Genomic DNA, 24204 nt, shown 5'->3' with positions numbered 1-24204 from the left:
TATACCTCAACAGAAATAGCACAGGAATGTGCACAAGAGCTGGAGGAGAAGTTTCAGAGTCCAACACAACAAATTATTTCACCAGAAAAACAGGTAGCAGGCAGTAGTGGTAGGCTGGTGACCCCTTTGACAACTGCTAAGAAGTTGTCACTAACAGCAGTGAGAATCTGAGTTACATTTGTCCCTCTTTTTCTTCACTGGAAAGATTGATAGCACCTTAACCCCTTCTTTCAATGCAAAAAGTATGCCCCGCTTCCCCTTTGCTCCCTTTTTCTTCTCCTTCCTTTGCAAAAATTTCATCTCTGACCCGGAGGCTTTAAACTCTTCAGTGCCTGAATCAGGGTTACTGAAAGTCATCATATAAGTTTATTTCCTAATGGACAAAAGTGGCCCGCCACGTGGCTTGGCAGCTGTGTACTTCATTACCACAATGGCATTCAGATATGCAAACAACTTCCCACCTCCCAGCTGGGGATATGTGAAACTTTTGCATAGAAACCCCAAATCAGAGGAAACTTATAAGTTTTTCACATTTCTGTTTGTGTTCCGGAGATGACGTTTTCTAGTCCAGAAGGGAAGGCTGCCAGTTACTCCACTCCTTCAGTGGCATCTGTCCTTATTGACCAAACAGAAGCAAAGCTTCATTTTAGCTTCCATTTTATTGCAGCAGCCTTCTCATGCTTCATTGTACTTTATAAAGTGAGAATCAAACACCTTCCACCCAGCTAAGTTGTTTCTTTGCTGTTGCATCCAAAGCAGTCAATGTCGCTGAATCCTTTCAGGTTATTTCTTTCCTGTTCTTGATCTGTGCCATCAGCTGCAATGCTAATGTATCACAGCTGTTATCAGTCCTGTCAGTCATAATGAACAGAGAACATTAAATTTTGCAAAGAATATCAATAATATATCTTGCCACACAGGCAATAGAGTGAGATGCTCTGAGAAAATATTTTAAAATGATGAAAATCATGGGAAAACAGGACCCACAGAAGCCATTTTTCATCCTGTCACAGGACAGACCTAATTGTGTCACTTCTGAGTTTGCACCTCTAGCAACATGAATTCGATGGACTCCTTAGGCAACCTTGGTACCCTAGGTAGAAAGAAAGTTTACTGTTAGAAGGCTTTTTTCTAACCGCTAATATGTCTGTTCACAATTTAAGTTCATTCCTGTTCACCATGGACAAAATCAGATCATTCCCTTCCTCCTCGCAAAAAGCTTTTTAAGTACTTGAAGGCAGTTGTCATGCCTCCTTACAGGCTGCTTTCTTTAGGCTAAACAAGCTCAGTGCTTTCAGCCTTTCTTCATGGTTAAAGTTTTCTTACAATTATGATGACTTCCAGTTGCTGTTGACTTTCTCCAATTAGACCATACTATACCCTCTGGAGGTCTGGTGTGGAGGAAGGGATAGCGTATTCCAGGAGAGGGTCTCCAAGTGGATCTGAAGGACAGCCAGAGGTCATTGCTGGCTATGCCTCTGTTCCTATATCCCAAAGTGATAAACAGAATGACAATAGAATGACATTTATTGAACCGTTTTCAGTTTGTGAACTGGAATGGAGATAGATACTGTTCTTGTAAAATGAGAGAAAAAGGTGTTTTTCTTTTATGAGAAAAAGAAAAACAAAACTAGGAAGCAGCAGCCATAACTGTTGTTTGGGAGTTGTCTTGTTAGTCTAATGCTGCTGTCCAAATCCATTCCTCCTGTAGAATTTTTTTTTCTGAAGAATGAAACCTAGAGCTATATTCAGAAGTCCAGTTTTTCTGAAATGTACATCTCACAAACACCACATATAGGAAAGTTTGCAAAGAAACAAGAGGTGACATGCTGAAAGTACAGAGCAAATCTCTCAGTCTATAGCCTTCAGGATCACCAAGAGGAAAAATGCAAAGAACTGATTTTTTAAAAAAATAATAATTATGTTTCCTAAAGTGATGCAAAAGGTACAAAGTGCAGACCTAGGAAGCCCAGACAGCGTATTAACAGCCTAATCAAGTATCCAAGTGACTTTTGGATGATGCTAAATGCAGCTTGTGGAAAGTCGGCCCTCCTTGCACCACGCTTCCTGTTTCTTCTGTGGGATGTGCAAAATATAGCCTACTTCTGCAAACCTAAACTTAGTTTAAAAGGTTTTATAAATGCTTTGGAAATTGAGGTCTTGAGTTATAGTTTCTGTTTAGAACAGAAGCTTTAGAATACCTATAAAGAATTCTTTTAAGTGATTATTTTAATTAATAGCTTAATTGTAACTGAAACTTTGGCCCACTAGGATTTTGTCACTGTTGTTATGGACCTGATGATAAACATTCTTGTAGTACAGTATTTCCTGCAAATTTGTGTACTGTCTAAAAGAAATAGTTAATTTTCATTGAAAGGTACATTGAAAAGTACAAAATTCTGAGCTATTGCATCCAAACAAATGAACTTAGATACTTTCATTTTCCATTAAAAAGCATGATGTTACTCAGCAGTCCCTTTATACACTGGCAGGTATTTTATGGAGCATACAACTTTCTCCCATCTCTGTGAAGCTGTAGTGGAGAAACATATGACAAGGCAGTAGTTTCTGCTACTAAAGAATGCAGATGAGCTTAGCAAAGCTATGACCCATGTGACCTCAGCCCAAGATGATTAATCCTCTCCTTTCCTACTGTGGTATTTCTGGTTATGTTAGAAAACCCAGTTCTCTCTGAGCTGCCTTACCCACATGTTTGAGTCTTTATTTTACTTTTTTTTAAACCATTCTATGTTTGGCATTTTTAACCCTACTTATTCCCTGCTTGGTACAGTCTTCTGAACTTGGCATTTATGCTTTTTCATCATAGACTAGATTTATCAACATTTCACATTGATAAATTATTCTGGACTGTAATTTTTGTAAGTGTTGAGTTACCCTTGCCCTTAGTGTACAGTGATAACACATACATAACTTTCTTCCCATCATGAGACCTTGTGATGGACATATTGCTCTTTACTGTAGCAGTAAGCTATCATTTTTTATCAGGGTGATGTTTCATTCAGGTAAAGTAACAGTAAGCACTGCAAGAATGAGCTTAACTCAAGTCACTGCAATACATTTAGTTAAACTGCCTGATCAAGCAGTTTAAAATTAGGGTGTAAACTCATGACCAGATGGCAATGCTCACCGCACTGACTAATACTGCACTTTTGTGCTTTCCTTAGCAGTACCTCTATTGGTGACAGAGTACTGGAGTGGGCATACCATCACTTTGCCCTAAAAATGAAATTTTCATATTTCTAATTAACTAAAGATCTAATGTGTTATGTCTACTTCTAGGGATGTTTGCACAACATGTAAAGTAATATGAATATATCATCTGTGTTCCCAAGCACAGACTTCTTCAGGCAGTTACCACCTGCTGGATTATAGCACTTCTGTAAACATGTGATTAAATTTTCATTTGTATATTTTTGAGGTCTTTCAAGTCATTCAAAAATATATCAGAATTTTTTAAGGATAATTATTGGATTCCCTTAGAAAGAATTGTTTGCTGCATTCACAAACAGGGTTTAACCATACATATGTTTGTATAAGTACATATGCATCTATGTGTATATATGTGTAACATATATGTTACATATAGATAATATATTCAAGGTGACTTCCAAAGCCTTGCTTTGGCAAAAAGATTCCTAAGAAGAGGAGAGAAATTAAGAAAGCTTTTTCTCCACTTCACCTAAATCTAGGGTGCATAAATTCAACCAGTGCCCACATTTTGGGCCATAAAAATTCCCATCATCCCTAAGATTAGGTGCCAAACTACATATGCTCTTTCATGATTCAGACCTGAAATGGAGGGATGCCTGAAATCTGCTGGACAACCTGAGCAAGACTCAATTTTCATGCTTGAGAAAGCCTCACACACATAGACAGGACCAATTTCAGCACTAAACACAGCAACCACAGACATGCTGTTGAAGAACTCAGCCAGGACTCTTTTTGGTGCCCACAGTTTGGCACAGTATCCTGATGGTTAGTTAGTTTCTCCTTGCAGAGGAAGCTGGAGATCTGTGTTCAGCGTCCTTCCTGCCCTCAGGACAGACCTAAGTACTCAGCGAGTTCTTGCCCAAATAAGCAATATATATGTCTTGCAAAAATTACTTAAGTTCAATGGGGGAGTGGGGCACGAAAGAAAATCAGACCCGCCCCTATCCTTATAATTTCCTATTGGCACATTAAAGGTGGTTCCCACTGTGAATTGTGAGACTTGCATTGCCCTTTGGAAGTGTCTCCACTGTAAGCAGAATCAATGTGCTTAGTTCTGTATTGTGCTGTTAGGCCATACAGTTGGTTTGTGATGTCTAAATAAGACATTAAAATTAAAGTATGCAAATCTGGCCCTTTGGGCACTAGTTTAGAAGCAGAGCTAAGTTCCTTGAAAACTTCTTATCTGAGTTTGCTCCTGGTCTCAGGTTTTGTGAGCCATTGTGATATTAGAGTAAAAAATCAATTCTGTGTACATTTTGTCGACTTTATTCAGAAGGATTAGTATGCAATATACACTTAGGAGGCATATAAATTACCTAATATAGCTTCACTAAACTAACTAAAAGCATCAGAATATCATGATTTATTACAGTTAAGATTAAGATCAAATGAACAAATCAACACGTTCAAATACTCAGCTCTCCACACTGCTGTGTCAAGTAACCAAACTGAGTTATGAGACTGGCGTTAGAAGGAATTAATTTCTGGAAGCCTTGTTTTGAAAGACTTTAAGGAAACATGCCTGTTTTAGTCTAAAACCCAAACTAAAGTTCTTGCTCTGATTTAACTCATAAGGTTATTCCTATATTTCTGTAGGCTACCTGTGCCTTCCTCCTAAGCATCCATTCTGGTTTCAGTTCTTTGCAAAAGAAATCATGTGGTGTGTCTCCCCTGTGGCTCTCCCTGAGGAATAACAGCTGTGCTTCCCAACATCTCCATTGGCTGTGTTTCTATGACTGCTCTATTCCCTCAGTCCTGCCTGCCACAGTAACACAGAGCCTGTCTGTTGGTTCCTAGGGAGGCACAGCTTAAGGCATCTGTGGGAGCAGTTTTGGAATAGAAACACCTTTTAATACAAGAAAATCCATCTCTCAATCATTGAGATTGAGTATTAGCTTTAGGGAAAATTTTATTTTAGAATACTGTATAAACACAGCTTTCTATGTACACAAAGGCATGTATATGTTCTTATTCATAGAAGCATTAGTGAAAAGAAAAAAACCAAAGACAACTAAATGCCTCTCTTCAAAAGCAAAGATTAAAAAAAATAAAGTGTGACTCTGCTTCATTCTTCAGTAGTTTTAACTAATGCAGATGTTGCTTTTTATATGGCATTGGAATAGTTTTGATGATTTCAAGCATTATGGAATATAAACAACCAGTCATCTATATGGAAAAAAAATTTAGATGTATGCAGAAACTTCCATCCCCAAATATCCTTTGCTTTTGCAGAATTAATGGGATTAACTGCACAGGTCATAAGTGCTTCCAAAAAAAGGAATGTGTGAAGGCCTCTGTCAGGAAAGCATATGTTTAAACTTCTAGCTGAGGTAATGGACGTGAGACCCATAACTAGTAAAATTTTTCCTATTACTCTATTATAAATTGCTTAAGGCATTGTGTTCATTCACAAAACCTTTACATTCCAATAACATCAGTGATTCTTTAAATATTTCTGGCTTTGTAGCAAAAGGTATGGGGAGCTTCTATAACTTTAAAACTAATTATGATGATTTTGACCTAAAATGCAAGTTCTTTCTTAATTCATTGAAAAAAAGAGTTCTTACAACAATTAAATAACTAATGTGTTCTTGAACTCGGAGCCTAAGACCATGTTAATTACCGAATTACTAGTGTGATGGTAGCAAAACTCAGAAAGAACATGATCTCATCATATGCAAACAAGTTATAGCAGTGCAACTTTTTAGCTAATATCATGTTTTATTTAATGTATAGCACTGTACCTGCATTTTATGAATCCCAAATAGCTTTATGCATATCCAAAAGCATGTTTATTTTTAGCAGCAACATATTAAAATTTATTATTTTAACCTACACATGACTTACACAGAACATTGGTTTAAGTTCATTCATTTCAGAAAAGATCAATCGGAAATATATTTAGCCATCTTCATTTTTTGACTCAAGTATTTTCATCCTGAAACTGTTTGGTTCTTTGACAACCTGTGTGACATTGTGGGTGGTTTTATTGTTGTTTGCTTGACCTTTCAAGGAAACTGGAGGAGACCACTAATGCTTCATTTGCCAACCCATTGTACGAAGCCCTTAGTTCATCTGGGAAAGTAAAGGTAAGTAGCAATAGCTGCTTCTATACATTCAGAAAAATGTAAGGTTGTAGTACTCAAATAAGTTTTCCATTAAATAAAACAGTGTAATCCCTCAATGAATGCTATTTAATAAAAGAAGTAAGAATTAAAAATTGCTGCATCATTCTGATCAGTTTCACTGCATTTTCAAAACATAGGCAGATTTGAAATCAGCTCAGTTTTGAGAACATCTTGATGTTTATAACTAATCTTGACTGTGAGCTGCTGAGTCTAAGAAAAAAAGAGTTTTGGGTGAAATATTTAGCCAGACATATAAAAGAAAAAAGCTCCCTGGGCTTGTCTCCCTTTTCTTCTGGGGAAAAAAAAAAAAAAAAAAAAAAAAAAAAAAAAGAAAGAAAACACCCAACAACTAAAAAACACCACCACCGACAAAAACACAAAATGCATGATTCAGCACCCAAGTTGCCTTTGCACACTCACTTAACTTCAATAAAAGTGTTTATAACACTTCCCAATGCCTTAAATACACATTACTATTCCCATCACTGTAAAATTCACTTTGACACTAAAAAAACACTTGGTCACACATTTCCCTAATACCATAATTAAGAGACTGCTAGAGCAACAAAGAAGTTTGTGAATAAAATATATATCTAAAAGTGAACATACTGCAACAAAAGATTTCAAGGCAAGATTTAATTATCAAATTACAGTGGTAGCTAAAATTTGTTTTACATTTAAAAAGAGAAATATGATGCAGCTCTTTGCTATTTGATTTATCACTGAAAATAATACAAAGCACCTTGGAGTAAAAGAAGAAAATAAATGTTTAAAACAACCTTCCTGCCCTCATTTTGATACTACCCTTGTTAACATTGAAAGAACTAGGCTTGGTTTGAAATAGAAAATAAAATTTCCTTGTCCTTTCCACAGTCAGTAATATAAGATTCCACTGAAGCTTTGAATAGGATTAACTATGACATGCCATTTACTTTCTATAAAAGGTTCCTTACACCTGATTTTAGAGACATTAGACCAAATTAATTCACTTAGAGGTTGGGGTTTGTGAGAGCTCCAAGTTGGAAACATTCCCATCACAATCATGTCCAATTTATCAGGACATTTTTATTTTAATTAAAATAGATTCCTGACAGGCTTCATTTAATAGCAAGTTGAAAAACAGAAGCACAGTGTCAGGAGAGACATTTTCATAGAAGACAGCTCCAGGCACTGTGATTGAAGTCCAGTGCTGTACCAGATTTTCCTCTATTTTCTTTAAGATTGGGAAAATACATGTTTTCACTAATTCTTCTTTAAAAGGGAAAACAAGAGTTATGAGTTTTCTCTGAGTATGATGAGCCTTAAATCTGAATGGTGTATAACCAGTCAAAAGGTATGGCAAAACATGAGCAACAGCCCTTATCTCCAGCTGAATACCTGCAAGTTACACACTTGCAGGCATCTATAAGTTTCATAAAGAAAGAACAATTCTCCACAGACCTTTCCAAACACCAAAACCATGCAGGCCTAGTGTTGCCACACACTTGCCTGTAACATTGCCTTGTAGTTCTGGATCCAGAGAGTGTGTTACTCAGACAGCCACATGGAAGGATATTTTCAGAATATTACTTACATTTCACTAGAAGTATTCTGAAGAAGTTTCTTTATTCTTATAGTCTCCTGGGTATGCCACCTCACCTGCTGTTCAAATCAGTGTTTCTCCTTGGCACGAGGTACGTAATCTTCTAAAGTAGGATATATATTGGGCTATTAAATAAAATTCATTTGCAGAGGAAAGGGGAAAAAGTCACTTAAAGTGAAAGGTATATTGCTACTCATAATGTTAGCACCTCTGGAAATCTGAGAAAGATGACCAGGGTTGGATTGGCTGACAAGGACCTCATAATAGCAATATAATTAATGTTGCTTACAGTAGCTACTTGTATACCGTAGGGCAGTTCAACACTTTCCAGTAAGGCAGATGTTGAAGAAAATGTTTAGAACTATAGAAGTCCTTACCTGACTCTTTTCTCTTTTCTTTTCTCATATCTCTTTTCTCATATGTTCCTCATTCAAGAAAATTAGAACCGGTCATTTAAATGACAATACCATGTACTAAAATTAGTGAGCCACTGCAATTACATATTGTACACAGATTCTCCCAAACTAATACTATATGTGTGTTAGAGCAAGAGCTCTGGAGACAAGTAAAAGAAAGGTGGGAACGGATGCAGAAGAAGGTTGAATGACTTGATCAGGTGTATGTGAGAGATAATGGTTTTGGTGGAGATATGCTCATTTTTATCAGCTGAAAATCTGGTCTAAAAGGTTTAGAGATTTTTTAGTTTTCTTTGAACTTAGCATCTTATGTTACTTCTGTAATGAATCTATAGCCATTCACATGTCCATTCTAACAAATGAAATGAATGACTTGGTTTTTAAATTTCATTCTATATTTTTTCTTTTAGTATCCATTTAATGAAGATGCGAATGTTACTTCTTTTCTAAATCCTCTCTATGGTGAAGCATCAGAAGACATGGAGAAATTATGCAGTTCCTTGAAAATAGACATAAAACAGGATCAATATTGCTTGTAACTCTTTGCCTGAAGATTTGCTCTAAAATCTGAAAGTATGTCATGATACTGTAGCATTTGCAATATGAATCAATAACTCTTCACAGAATAATTCTTTTATTAAAATAATTATGTTCAGAAAGTAACTTTATATTAAAAATTGAATCCATACATAAGTAAAACATACATATATATAGTCTTCTGTCATTTCTGTTGGTGCAGAAAGAGATTGGTAACTATAACTATGAATTCATTTCGCATTTCCACATTTCAAATTCCAGTATGTTAATAAAATGTTCAATCAAATCCAGATTCTTGAGGTTTGGGAATCATAACTTTATGTCTCTTATTTGAGAAATTATGACTTCAATATTTCTGTAATTTTGCATTAGAAAGGGATTTTAAATGGGTATTTTAGTGTTCCAAGGGGCTGAAGCAAAAGAAAAGTCTTTGTATAATTAGAAACATATTGAGCTAAATCAAAGATGGTCATGAATCATGAATTTGCATATCAGCTCAGCATGTGATTCATCCATGTGACATATCAGTATGTACACTTATTTTTATAAAATACGTTTATTATTAACCTTGATAGCTATATCTGACCAAATTCCCTTCTGGACGGCTCTACAGTGCTCACCACAGTCCTTCTGATATATTTAGCCAGTGGTTGACAGAGGGTGGGAACTAGGATGTTCAGGAAACCGTGTTTCTGCTGAATAGCTTGGTCTCCCACGCAACTGAAACTTATGTTGTCCCATGCCTACATGAGAAAGATATTGGGGGGGAATTCCGGGTTGCCTCTTGATTTTGAGTGTCATCCTCTGTGATACCAGGCATAGCTTGCAATCGTGTTTACACTTTAAATAACCTGACAATATGTCATTTTCCATAATGCTCACTTGAATTATATGGTGGTCAGTTTTAGCTTGAAGGCTTAACTGTTCCTGCTGTGCTTGTGTTTTCCTTCTTTACTGTATTCCTACAGTCTGCTTAATTTTAAGTCCATTGGCAAGTTTCAAAGATACAACTCCTACAAATTTCATAAAAACAGACACTGGATAGTAAACAGTAATTCTGTTAATACCTTCATTCAGGGAAAGATGAAATGCTTGACATTTATTAGACTTTAGAGACTCCAGACAGAAAAGCACATTGAAGCCTGGCTTCACTCCATCATGCACGGGACTGTTCATTTTGGGTTTGGTTTTGTTTTGCTTTGTTTTTCTTTCACTTTTTCTTAATAGCATAACAGTAGTCCATAGCTCTCTACCTGGGGCCACAAAACTACTTTTTGACTTAGGTTTTGTTATCTGACTGGCATGTTGTTTCATGGGTAGCAGAAGTAACAAGGCATGATTCCTATAGATGTTTGTCCATCATTCGCTCCATACCTTTCTGGCAATATGCTCATAAGTGCCTATTTGCTGCATTGTAAACCTTCCTAGTTCTTTTTCCCCTCTCTTCCACTGTAATATCCTCAGTTCTTCTCCAAGCTTCACAGCCCACCCAAACACTTTGTCTCTTAAGTTGTTTCCCTGACATGTCCTAACTACAAACTGAAAAAGAAGCATCAGTCGCTGCCTGACCCAGAGCTACACACATGATGATCAGCTGCCATACGTTTGGCCAGTTGGCCGCACAAGTAACAAGCTCACACTGCAACTTCTCCTACTCTGTGCCCTGAGTTTGTACGGCTGTCTCCTCTCCCACTGCTACTTTAATGAAGCCACTTGGAGCTTCACATCTTTCGTATACACACCTGCCTTAATTCCAAGTTTAGTTGGATGTTACCAAATGTTATTCATGGATGTTTTAAATAGGGAACTGTGACAAGAGGATCACACATGCTCTTTTCTTTCTGAAACAAGATTATTAAGACAGAAACATAGAATTTGCTTACTATACTTCTACTTGACACAGAGAATGCACTTGATCCAGCAAAGTGCCAAGTGTCTCTAGCTCCTGAACTCTGTTATTTTGATAAATCTGTGTGAGATGATTGATCTCCACATTATAAACACACATTGAATATTCCTACAAGGTTAAGCCAATGTAGTCAAATTCTCATTTATTCTGCAATAGAGTAGCACTGCTTTCAGAATTTAATTAAACACTAAAATGCTGGTTATACTATAGTCCTGAAATCTCCAATTATGTCACACTATGTATATCTATAAAAAATTACAATAATGAAAAGGATAAAATTAATAACAGTAGAATTTTACCACATTCTCCCTTATGAAACAAAATATATTTATTTTACTATTAATGGTACTTACATTTTAATGTCCTAAATAAAAGCATATGATTATAAAGAATTATTTTTAAAAAGCTCAAAGAATACCATATTTCTCATCAGTAGCTATTTCCCAAGAGAACTGTGACTCTTCTGGATTATCTCTGAAGCAAGGTAGTCCTTTCACCAAAATAATTTTCCATTTTTATAACTGATAGAATGTTTTTAAAGAAAGTGTTAAAATTCAGATTTTTATCTTCCTGAACTTCAATCATTTTTTACTATTCTCATTTCACCAAGAACAAAAGATTTACTTATATTCCCTGTATTGTAATTGTCTCTTGCCTAACAGCTGACTAACAACAGCCCCAGACTGAAATGTTTAAGACAAAAATTATACTTTTTATTTCATTTTCTGAAATTTTTCAGTAATTTGAACCAAAGCAGTAGAATTCACATTTTCAGTTACCCTTGCCACAATTTCAATTTCAAAATCTAAAGAATATGACAGGAAAAAAATATTGTTAAATCTTGCTACATAGTTTTCTTATTTCTCTCAATTAATAATAGCCCTTAACTAAATACCCTCTGTAAGCTTATGCTGTTATTATTATAACTTCTAAGTAGCAAAACTTAATTGTTTCAAAGTGGCTTGTTTTTTGGCAATAAATTAGAAGAAGATACTCTATACAGATGATGAATACTGTACTTACTCTATTTTAAACATGTTTGTACATTAATGATCCAAGTTAATAGCAAAAATAAATTACAGACAAAACTTTTAACAAAACCTAATACTACCTGCAGTGAGATCAATATGGTCTTCTGAGCTGTTTCAGCTCCCAAAATCTCACAATCATAAAGAATGCAAGCAAGAAAGTCTCTTGCTTTTGGCTAAACTGCATTTCAAAACAAGACATGGTTATGGTACATATCAACAACCATATTTCACACACGGATAGCCATATCCTTATCTTAGAAAGGGTCATTGTATTTGCAGCTTGTTCCAATACTTGCCTTGACATCTGCCACTGGTCACTACTCAGTAATTTTGGAAGAGGTGGGGAAGGGGAGAAGGATCTTATCTTCTGTTTAAAAAACTTTAAGCACAACATGTGGCTGCATACCCTTCTCCTTGCCAATACTGAGGGGCTCAGGCTGTGCTCAGAGCTTCCCTTTGGGCTCATTGCTTGCACTGTGGCAGCCGCACTAGTGCTTCGTACTGCCGCCCCATTTCTCCATATTCTCCTGCATCTTCTGGCCATTACAGTTGAGATCCCTATGGATGTAGTCCAGGTGCTTGCTGACTTTCTCTCATTCTTGCCCTGTTTCATCAGCAACAGCCTGATCAGCATGAAGATGATAAAATTGATCTACATGATCTAATTTTGAAGTTATTCTGGCTTTGAGCTGGAGGATGGTTTAGATGACATGCAGAAGTCCTTTCTGACCTAAATGTTCTTGTAGTTCTATGATTCTGTGGTGTTGGTGGCACATAGTTCCTCCTTGACAACACTGTCCTCATGCAGTTCTGTCTCCAGCTTGTGCCATGCAGGCATATGCTTGCTGAGATTGTTCTGAAGCCAGGGGTATCCTCAGCTCCCCCTTGTAGTTTCTTTGTTATTTGCTCAGCTTTGGCTGAGGCCACAGGCACAGCTTTTGACGTTTTTCATGACCTGTTTCTGTACCTGACACAGCTGGAGATAGGCTCTCGCATTATTTAGAGCTTTGATCTGATCTGTTACATCTTAATTGAAGTTGCTGCCATATATGAACAACAGAGCCACCTAAAAAATGCCCACTCTTAGTAGCCATCAAGTTGGCAAGGGTTCAATTAAACTTGTCCTCAAGTAGATGCCTACCCTAGAGTGCAGTGAATGAAACTCTAGCAGTTCCTAATTCTTTCTATTGACTGTAAAGACAGCCTAGACATGATGCCTGCAATGGAGGTGTCCAGATTTAATAATATAAATCCCATTCATACTGTCTTATTTACTTAACTTGAAATTTCATTAATGTATGCATGTGATACGGAGATTCTCACTGGATAATCCTCTTTACAAGTGTACATACAAATTCTCTCTTAGACACATTTTCCAGACCTCTCTCTGTTTATACAAATCAGACAAAAAGAGCTTAATGTGTACATATAACATGGAGTAATGCATCTGTCAAAACCTGACATCTTCTGTCTTTCATTTTCGGTTTGTGTGGGGAAGAGAGGGAGAAGTAGGTGGGGAGAATTCATATATAAGTTAATAAAAATTGAAGTTCATAAACACCTAAGCAGAAAAATCTATTGAGGGCTGTATAGATCCATGTAGATCACAGCTTGTGAGAAGTCAGGCACCTGACATGCAACAGGATTCTTCTCAAAGTACTTAAAAACAGTAATTTATTTTCCAAGGTACCAGTCAGTTACTAAGACTTGTGAAAAGGAAACTGTTCTCCACTGTGTTGGGATGAAGAAGTAAAAAATGCAGCAAAGGAAAGACACTACTAAGAACACGTGTAGCAACATCATTCTAAACTGTTCCTACACTGTTACCACTTCATTGCCTGTAGCTCTTACATTGTAGCCCCTTTGTATTTGAAAGCAGGTATGCAGCTGACCAGAAGGGTAGCCATAATGTGCGTGTTCCTGCAGCAGCCAACAACAGATCTTCAAAAATTCCAAGCCTGTTAATATTCATATTTGGATTTTAATTCGCCATCTACAGCTATAATAATTCTTAGGGACATACTCCACTCTCAAAAAAATAGGTGTGCTTTTCTACAGGATATTTAATGTGTGACAACTAAGATATGGTAAACGGTAGAGCATACTAGTCATCGTGGGTTTTCATTTTACTTTTATGAGAATACTCAGGTGAATCTTAAAGGTGGGAAGGGAATAGATCAAACCATAACCTTAATCACACCAGGAATTTACAGCATATTTACTGTTCTATTATAAAAACACATTCTTTTTGCCCTCATTTAATAGTGCCAAAGAGCAACATACTGTTCATCCCAGAAGAGGATCCAAGAACATAAAGCTTGACCAGGGTGTTCAAGTGGTGAGAATGGGGTGTGGTATCTAAACTAGAGTAGCTTGTGATGTGACAATTAATTTCTTGCAGCCCTCTGGCCCTCCAAGGATCACAAGCTAAAATATGTCTCCCATCATTGGTTCCAACTACTAGAAAGAATTTTCCATTCTGATAGTTCAATGAATTTTTAAATGTATACCTCTCTTTTTGACCATTTCTTCATAAAAGGAGTTCATTTGTCCTGTTTTTATGAACAATGTCAAATTCTTATGCTTTGGAGAAGTGCTGGTCAAGTCCAGGGAAATGTTTAGGCACCAGGATGAAGTCAGAAAAAGTTATCAGCTAGAGGGGAGGGTGTGTATTCTACTTTTCCAATGAAAATGTGAGTCTCTGAGGCAAGTTAGCAAAGCACATTCAACTGGGCTAAATGGGTTTAACAGGGAGAAATGAGCACAAATTTTTCATGGGAATTCTTTAATCTGCTGTGTAATTATGTGATCATTCCCAGAACAAAGACTTTGATTGATCATAACAGGAGAAAAAGTCAGTTTGCACTCCGCATGATTAGCATACAGCTATAGAGAACAAAAAAAAAAAAAAAATTATCATCTAGCACTATAATATTTTCTGCATATTTTGAAAGTTTGGGATGTTAAGCCTGAATAATTTAGAGGTAATTATGAATAATCCTTTTTTTTTTTTTCCAAAAGAAAGCTGTTTTCATTTTGTTCTTCATTTTAGTCTTTAATATTGAGTCCTACTTCTTCAAGTCACTCATTTTTTTTCAACCACTTAATGCAGATCATAAAACAGTATAATCCTGTGACAGGTTTTTTACAATATATACGGTATGTGAATTTGTAAAGCTTTAGTCAACATTATTATGGTTTTGGTATCTAAGGCTTAGAATAAAATTGACTGAGCAGTATATCAACAGCATTAACTTTAGCAATGTATTTGGTATTCACATGGACATGTTAGCAAGAAGTGGACATTAATAAGCATCACATTACAGTTGGTCTCCAATGAAATTGTGTATTATAGCTACCTTAGTAGTTAAAGTATTCAACATGATTCATGTTAAGTGTTGTCAGAGAATTAATAATGATTTGCTTCTTTTTGTAAAAAGGGTCTGTATTCATTATAACGACATGATTAATCATGTAATAAATTAACTCAAGGAGGTAAGTAGGACTCTCAGGGTTATGCACTGCCCTGAGCAAAATTGCTACTGACACAAAGCAAATCAAGATGATAAAGGAATATACACCTAGGAATATACTCCTAGATATATACTCTTATACCAATCTAGAATATCTGGAATATAAAAAGGGTTAAATTACTCTACAGTTTCTGTTTAGCTGTTTTAGTTTGTGGGTGGTTTCTCTGGATACCCTTGAGAAAATTCAGTGGCCAAAGGATGCTCAGGTTGAAAAGTTCTGGTAACCCATATAACTTCTTTTCTAATAAACTTTTAAAGGACTGTTGTTGCTGCATTTTAACAACACTTCAACTGTTACATTAAACCAGTCTAAAATCTGCCTGTTTTACTAGCTTTGTGATCCTTCTCCTGAAGATCTATTTTTCACAGGTGACAGTTTTGAAAGGCAGCATTGATACATTACGATTTGTTCTCATTTTATTTTCCTGTTTGTATGCCTTTGTATTTCACTTTAACTTTTCTAACAAAAAGTAGATACATGGGAAACCCTATTCAGTTCAACTTCAACAAAGCTGTCTTGGAATATGTATGGGGTAGAATGGTGAGAGGCAAGGGGGAGAATTAATCTCAGTAAATATTCACCATACTAAGGTATCTAGGCATCGAGTTTTTTATTTTCACAATTGTATCTTGTCTGTGGCCTATTTCCTACTTACAGATAAAAAATCAAATAATAAACTAACACCTTCCTTCTTTAAATTCAGTGTAAATTATCCTAAGAATATTCTTAAGGCATTTAACTGAAAGAGGAAAAAAAAACAAATCAAAACCATTCAGACCAAAAATTGTATATTGCTATAGTGGTGGGAATTCTTGAAAAAATGGCCCGTAGAAAGTTGCTGCATAAAATGTTGCCTATAAGTAGGGACATGTGGGCTCACTCCTTATATTTAGTTTGTCATCCTCCTATAAGCAGCAATTAAACTCACTCACCACCTTATACATTCCTTCAAAGCTCTCTGGAAATGAAACTAAAACATAAGTGGTACCCAGTGCATACCATATAGAGATCTCAGACTGATGTACAACTTTTTACTTCAAACTGAAAAGATCATTTGTAAATATGATTATTTACATAGAGCCTTACAAGAGAAAATATAAAATCTCTCACTGAAGGGGTCACACGGGTAGCTTTGATTTCTTTTACCACGGTACTGATTAATCAAGTTGTACGCATGTGTTATTTTAAATTAAGTTAAGCTTGCATTATATTTTTTAACCTGACACAAATTAATCTATCTATCCATATATACATATGTTAACTGCCATAAGGAAAGGAAAGAAATGTACATACTCTCTGAACCTCTGCACCTTCAAAGAACTGTCTATGCTTTTGGCTGGACTTTTCCTGTGTTAATGGGCTGTTTATTTCAACTTTCAATCTTTCAATTTTTTTCAGCCTTTCAATCTTCATATATCTGCCTTTTTGTCCTCTCTTTCCTATCCTCTTTCACTGATCATTCAACCTTCACTTATCCTCTCTGCTACATGAAAGGGAAATGGGTTTTTGAACAAATATGCCATTTGTTTCAATCATGTTGGTTAAGTTATACTTACCTTCTATACTGTCTCTAACTTATATATCGGATTGCAAATTTCTCAAGGCTTCCTTGGTCCTCAGGCACTACTACATTGATTATCATGAATAATGTCACCTGATTGTCAAAAGTTTCAATTGCCTATAAATCTTACTGAAGCCAATGAGAACTGCAGTCCTGGAACCTCCAGAAATTTCTCATAGAAGAGGCTTGCATCATTAGATCAAATCATTTTCAGATAGTTCAAAACCATGTTGTAGGAACTGTACCTAAAACATAGCATCACAGACATTGGAAGCATTACTGTTCTTCTCCATTACTCTATGCTATCTTGTGACACCATGAGTGCAATAAGTGCTGTGTGCTGCTTGATGTTTGAGAGGGTATACACCTGGGAGGGAACACAAGGCACATGGTAGCGAGGGAGAGTTCATTTCAGACAAATAATGCTCCTGCATCTGACACACCACAAAGTAACGGTATAACAATAAGACAAGTTTGTTGTGGATTTTTTGTTGTTTCAGTTAGAATTTGCAATGTGAGCAATATACTAGTTTTCCCTTTCAAGTGACGTGGTTCTGGAGCTCATCTATCACTTTGATTTCTACTGATCACCTTAGCATTTTGCTCTGCCCCAGAGACTGGGAACAGTTGCCTATAAACCAGCCATACCTAGTTAACAGGATTAGGTATAATCTTTATCCCTTCTAGTCAAAGAAAATCTTAGGCTCCAATGTCATTTGGATGGTGTTCAAAAACTTTGAACCCCATTGAAAGACCCTTGGTACCACCAGCATTGTGGCATCTGATAAAACATGGAGGAAAAGCAATGAACCTGGAGAATGGTGCAAAACAATCAGTGCTAGAAGTGCTGGCTAAGAAGCACTGCCAATGGTGACATTTTTACATAGTGATTCCACAAACCTGGTTGCATACTTGGTGTTCAAGTATCATAATTAATGACTATAGGCTTTTTTGTTGTTCAATGGTAAGAACATAACAGAATGGAGAATTTGCAATTCTGAGTACTTTTTACAAGTATGTTAATTATCTATCAATATGGCATATAAAAGTCGTATCTTCTTTAGAACCACAAAAGAGGTAGGTTTTTTGTTTGTTTGTTTGTTCATTTGTTTGTTTAAGTGGGTACACTGAAACCCCCCATAAGTTTTAATTTAGGAAAAGATGTGCCCTGTCCAAAATGGTATACTTGTTAGTAGATTCTTCTTTTCTGAATGAAAAGGTCTTAGCTCACATGGATGAAAATGACAAGTATTTCTGCATTGTGTGGTCTGCTTATTCTGAATATCTGAAATATCCCAATTCACTCTCTTTTGGGAGCAAATATCTGTATATCTCAAATGGAGTTGCCGTTGAAAAGCATCAGGTGACTTTGTGCAAAAATGTAGCCAGGAAAATAAAAGATTAGTTGGTTGCCATTGGGAGAGACATTGTTTGCAGAGACAGGAATGAGGACAGATTGTTTTGCATTTGTCTTTAATCTTTTAAAATGGCCTAATCTGTGTGAAGGTATGCACAAAAGGTCAGCAGTGTTCCAGGGATCTACAATACGAGAGAGATATCAAGGTGCTGGAGCGAGTGCAGAGGAGGGCAACGAAGCTGGTGAAGGGCCTGGAGAATAAATCCTGTGAGGAGAGATTGAAGGAGCTGGGACTGTCTAGTTTGAAGAAGAGAAGGCTGAGGGGAGACCTCGTCACTCTCTACAACTACCTGAAAGGACATTGTAGAAAGGTTGGTGCTGGTCTCTTCTCACAGGTAATTAGTGACAGAACAAGAGGGAATAGCTTTAAACTGCAACAGGGGAGGTTCAGACTGGACATTAGGAAAAAATTTTTCACAGGAAGAGTGGTCAGACAGTAGAATAGGCTGCCCAGGGAGGTGGTGGAGTCACCATCCCTGGATGTGTTTAAGGGTCATTTAAATGAGATGTTGGGGGATATGGTGTAGGGGAGAACTTTGTAGAATAGGGCTGATGGTTGGACTCGATGATCCCAAGGGTCTTTTCCAACCTGAATGATTCTGTGATTCTGTAATACTATACTACATAAAAATGTATTTAATGAGTGTTTTATCTAGTAAATTCAAATTCCTCAAGAAACATTTGAGAAAAGAGAAGAAATAGTCTACTTAAGTAAGAGAAGTTCTTTTTTGTTTAACCTTTCTTCTCTACTTGGCTTCAAGTTTCATGATACATTCTGACCTTAACAATATGTGAATAGTGAACTCATATTGGTATGTCTGTTTTACACTATAACATTATTAACTACAGAACTGCAGTGCACCACAAAGACACATCACAGCACTTTTCTATTTACACTATGTTAAAATAATAAATATGTTATGTAGGACTCAAGAAGAGACTTACAGGAGAAGCCTGTATATCAGAAGAAGATATTTTGTCCCTCTCTGACAGCCATGTCACACATTTAATACACTGCCAGCACGGTAAATCACACAGACAGCCTTTTCTATTTAGCAAAGAAGTATTGCTATTCTAGTAAAGCTGTACTTTTTTTGGTGATGGCACTTGCTACTTTATGCAGCAGTCAACAGAACTCTGTATCAAAATAGATCATTGTGTAAGCAGAAAGCAAACGTGCAAATTTTCAATTGCAAAACCACTTCAGCTGCAGTACAGACACAACAGTACTTGCTTTCAATAGCTAAGGGAAAAAAGAGATTAATAGACATACCAATCAAATTGCTGTAACTTCCAATCCAATATAACAATGGCAAACTGCCCAAAGGAAATGCCCAAAATATTTGATCTGAGCTATGTTGAAGGACAGTGATTGCACACTGGGAACTTTTAACCTTAACAATCATGATTAAACTTAAAAAGAAGAAAAAAAATCACTACTGCTAAAGATACCTTGTCCAGTAGCAAAATTTTGGCTGTGATGCTTTACAGGATATATTCTATCTCTACATGTTTAACAGCTCCCTGTGAAATTCTTTTCTTTAGCAATGTCTCCAGAATCTAAATTGTAAAGGAGCTGATTTTAATTTCCATACATGCATAATATATAACTATCTTCTGTTCTTGTTTATATTTATATATTTTATGTATTATACATAAACTTTTTACAAAATATGTATTTTCCATTCTATTTAGGGGTGTGTGTTAAACGCAATTTTAAGGGTTTAGCTTAATGAAAAATATATTGTTTGACTAGTATTTATTTAAAGTTATGTTCTGGTAATCTTTTTTTTATGACATAACATTTTCTATATCATTTTTTCAATGAAAAGTAATGCTGCACATTGTTGCTGCTAAACACTAATGGCAGCCCTTAAAAAACAATAAAAATAGATCCTGAAGTTATGTGCAACATGTAATTACACATTCAATGATCCAGTCTGTAGTGTACTTCTGCACAACATATTTGTGATTGATCAAACAAGAATAAGTATACTAGTTCAAAAGCTAACATGAATACGTCAATGAATCATCTTATCAAGCCCTCCCTCAATCATATTCCAACAAACTATATAGTTTGTGCTTCATTTTAAACACATCAGTAATTCCAGAGCAGTCCCATCAAAATCAAGGTTATCAAAAATGCTGTTTCGAAAATACATCATATCCTACTTGATGATTACATGATATGGATAAGAATGGATATTCTTAGGTGGCACCAATTTTGTATCAGAAGGTGTTATATAATGAGAGTGCCAAAATATTAATACACATTCTCAGAAACAGAAAATTTGGAACTGTTCTTATATGAAATTACCTTTTTCTAAGTGGTAATAGATAAATATTGACTAGCATAACTAAATCCCCTAAGAGCTGGAGTGCCTATCATCTTCTCTTTAATATCCATAGAATGGTGGGAAGCATAAGTTAAGTTTTAGTTATGAAGTGAGAGATGTAACTACAGTAAATGACACAATGCAGACCAGTTCTGTTCAAGGCAAAATTTGCGTGAAGTTTTTACACATTTAACTTCTAAGTGTCTGCTGAAAGTACTTGCTTAGGCTTTACTGGAATACATTCTTAAATTTCATTGCTGATTTACTTCTTAACTGCCTTAAGCACTAAAGGTCTGAGCAGGTAATGCAGCAGTTCTTAAATGTTTCAAGACTGAGTAATTTTTTTCCTTTTCCATCATAGTTACCCTCACCTTCATACATCTCACACACCTAAACCTCCTCACTTCAGCCAGCTCTCTATCACTTTGTATGCCCCTCATGCACCTTGTATGGGGAGTCAGCATGCACTACCTGAGTTGTGTCCTAGCATGTCTCGTGCAACCTAACACCACAAATGTTGCTCTCCAGCTTCTCTAATGGACTCCTCTTGCACCCTCACTGGCCTCAGAAACCCCCTTCCACCTCTTTTACTTCCTCATAACCATCCCTTGCCCTTGTGCACAGAGATCTCTCCCCTTAAAACAGCCACAGAGCTGCACCATCGAACTCTTGAGTCTCTGCTCCTGCAGGAGGAAGCAGCAGGATGCTTACATGGGGCTCAGCCCAAGCCCAGCATGGAGAGGGAATAAAGCAAGGGAAATCAGAGCAGGTCCCAAAAAGCTACAGCCATGAGATGATCCATGATCTTCTCTATTCCACTCAGTAAAAGTAAACGTGATTCTATTTAACTAGCAAAGAAGAGAAATGCCCAGCTACCAAAGAAGATAAATCTTCAGGTTTGAAAACAATATTATATTTGTTATAAGCCTTTTAGTTTTACAGATGGAAATTAGAATTAATAATTACTGAAACTGACTGATATTTTCCCTGGATAACATATTTTGATCCTTGCACTCTGCTACAGGCTCTTGGTCAGGGAGTTTGGGGAAAAAAAACAGATATCCTGCATTAAATTTTAAACATGTCATAACCATTTAAAGAACTTACATTGCCCCTATATCCAAAAGCTTCTTCATCATTATTAGATGGTCCATCCCTAATGAAACTGTCTGATGGGCAGTCAGTAGTTGAGGTTCAGTTTAAATGTGGGAACCAAGGCAGAGTCCAAGTTCTGGATCTCCATCCCTGCTCCAGCTTCAAGGATTTAAGCGTATGCAGTGCAGTACAAGAATTCAGATTACTTTATCCAAGCAAGCAAAGTCAATTATCCTGCCTGTGACCTGTGACAACTTCAGTCTCCTGTTTAATTCACAAAGTCTCCCTGCACCAGTCTGGTGACCAGATCATGCTGAACATGCGCTCATACAAGGATGAAACATGTGCCAACATGTATGTTCACAAATATGGGCAGGATAATTCCCTGGTGTTTAGTGCACTTATCTCAGAATAGTGAGATATGGATTCCTAGACTATGTTATTCTCCTGGTGAGAAGGAGTAAGAAGGAAAATAAAACAGCTGTCCAATCCCTATCTACACTTTTTCAGAAAAGCACATAGGCAAGGGCAAACTACATACGCTCTTTACAAATTCCCTTGCAAACACACATTATTAGAGTGAATGAAAGATTCAGTGCCAGAGAACCAGAAGCAAGAGATCCCTGCATAGGGGGCTTGATTTCTGGTTTTTATCCTTTATGTATTTTCATTACTGATCCCTTGAAGAAAATGCATGTCTTCTCAGGAGCCAGGATCAGACTCCAAGACCCAGTCCCCATCACAGATTTGAAGGAAATGAGCTTGTTATCCAAAATCAGCTCTAGGAAGGGGCTTTCATGCTGTGGACCCCAATTTTACTGTTTGGGTTTGCAGGTAAGTATGTGGTGAAGTGCTGGAGGGCTCTGGGAATGGAGATGCCCCTTTCTCCTCAGGACTTCTCAGCACGTGGCTTGACTGCCTCTCCTGAGTGTGCTGTCTGGTGGGAAGTATCTTCATCTGCATGTAGCTTACTTGGTTTACTTTATAGAGAGATTTGGTTGGTGACTTTGCCCACACCTTCCCCAGAGCAGTGCCTCACTCATTGCATATCCAGCTCCACTGGGACACTGCTGGTGAGTCTGCACCACAGGGGTTTGCCCAAGCCCACAGAAGCAGCACACCAGGAATAAGGAGTTGAATCAGGGCACCTCATCTTCCAGGCTAGTGATTGACAAGTTTTTCTCTCATTTTTAAGCGGTCTCGGATCCTGATGGAGATGACCAGGCGCTATGGGTTGTATGTGCTACATGGTGAAGCAGTGACCACAGAGCTTTGCTCTGGCTCCCTTGAGCCCAGCACCTGCTGAAGACCACAAACCAGTAAGAGACCACTTCCCCTTGGTTCTCATAGTTTATTAAACTGCTGTCCTCAGCTAACATCATCAACAGATACAGCTGAACAAAGAATTAGCCTAGTAGTAATAAATGACAAAGGATCTTTTTTTCCCAAAAAACTTTGAAACTTAAAGGTGGAAGTATCTTTGTTGCTAGAGTAAATGACAAGTAGCCTGTGCAAGGATGCTGCCATCTGGAAATGAGAAACCAGAAAACACAATGTATACTTGTCTATGCCATTTCCATTAGCAGAGACTGGATGTGCAGAGTGCCTTACTATGCAGCGTTAATTCAACCTATTGTATAAAATTTGCCAAATTCTGGAGTGCTTATTTGTGTCTGCAGAGATTAAAGATCTGTCTATCGTCAGAACAGACAAGACTATATTTGGCATCTGAATATATATTTTAAAAATGCAATTTGAGATAGCAATTTGTGCTAGCAATATTTCTAATAGAAGATTTTATCTCAGTATCTAGAAGATACCTTTATTCACCTTCAGTTCAGAGCACCCAGACATTTTATTATTTTTTATTCTCGTGCTGTACATTATTTAATAAAGGGGAAAGAGGGGATTGGAACCTAATTACATGTTACTGTATAAGGAACAATGTTTGGCACAGGTTTTCTATTATATAGTCCCCCCCAAATGGTACATTCTGGGTCCTTATTAAGACCAAAATATGTCTCCATGTACCCAGAATAAAGATGATTTGTCTCATTGACAGGTATTTTCTTCTTGTTCTATTTCTAAACTTAGAATACACGCACAAGAACTGACACAGATAAACACAAATTTGCAAGTGCTTTATACATTTTAAAATGCAATTACTTTCCTAACACCTTTTTTAATACAGGATCAATTCAGAGCCAAGATCTGGGGAAACTGTTTTGTTTTCATAACTACAGCAATCAATCAAAAGTAGAATGAGATCTTTTAGCACGGATATTTCTGAGCAATGGTCAAAAAAATAATTGATAGTTGAGATTTTCTTCAACAAATATCTTTACCACAGTATTCTACTTGAAAGTTAAACACTTCTTCCCGAGCTGCAAATGTAGGAAGATGGTTACATCTGATTTCAAGAAGTGA

At 36.7% G+C, this 24204-nt stretch overlaps 1 protein-coding gene across 1 annotated transcript in view; it reads left to right on the top strand.

Annotated features, from left to right (window-relative positions):
• Positions 1 to 9186, top strand: part of MALRD1 (MAM and LDL receptor class A domain containing 1) — a 291044-nt gene extending 281858 nt beyond the window's left edge. Inside the window, exons 38-40 of the mRNA XM_074814744.1 lie at positions 6245 to 6320; positions 7976 to 8032; positions 8768 to 9186. Of these exons, the coding sequence (XP_074670845.1) occupies positions 6245 to 6320; positions 7976 to 8032; positions 8768 to 8896 (262 nt within the window). The 3' untranslated portion in view covers positions 8897 to 9186. The remainder of the gene's footprint in view (positions 1 to 6244; positions 6321 to 7975; positions 8033 to 8767) is intronic.
• The last annotated feature ends 15018 nt before the right edge of the window (positions 9187 to 24204 follow it).

Source organism: Strix aluco, chromosome 1 (assembly GCF_031877795.1).
Source record: "Strix aluco isolate bStrAlu1 chromosome 1, bStrAlu1.hap1, whole genome shotgun sequence".
NCBI classification, from domain to species: Eukaryota; Metazoa; Chordata; class Aves; order Strigiformes; family Strigidae; genus Strix; species Strix aluco.
Note: the sequence above shows the minus strand (reverse complement) of the source record. Positions and strands in the feature narration are given on the sequence as shown.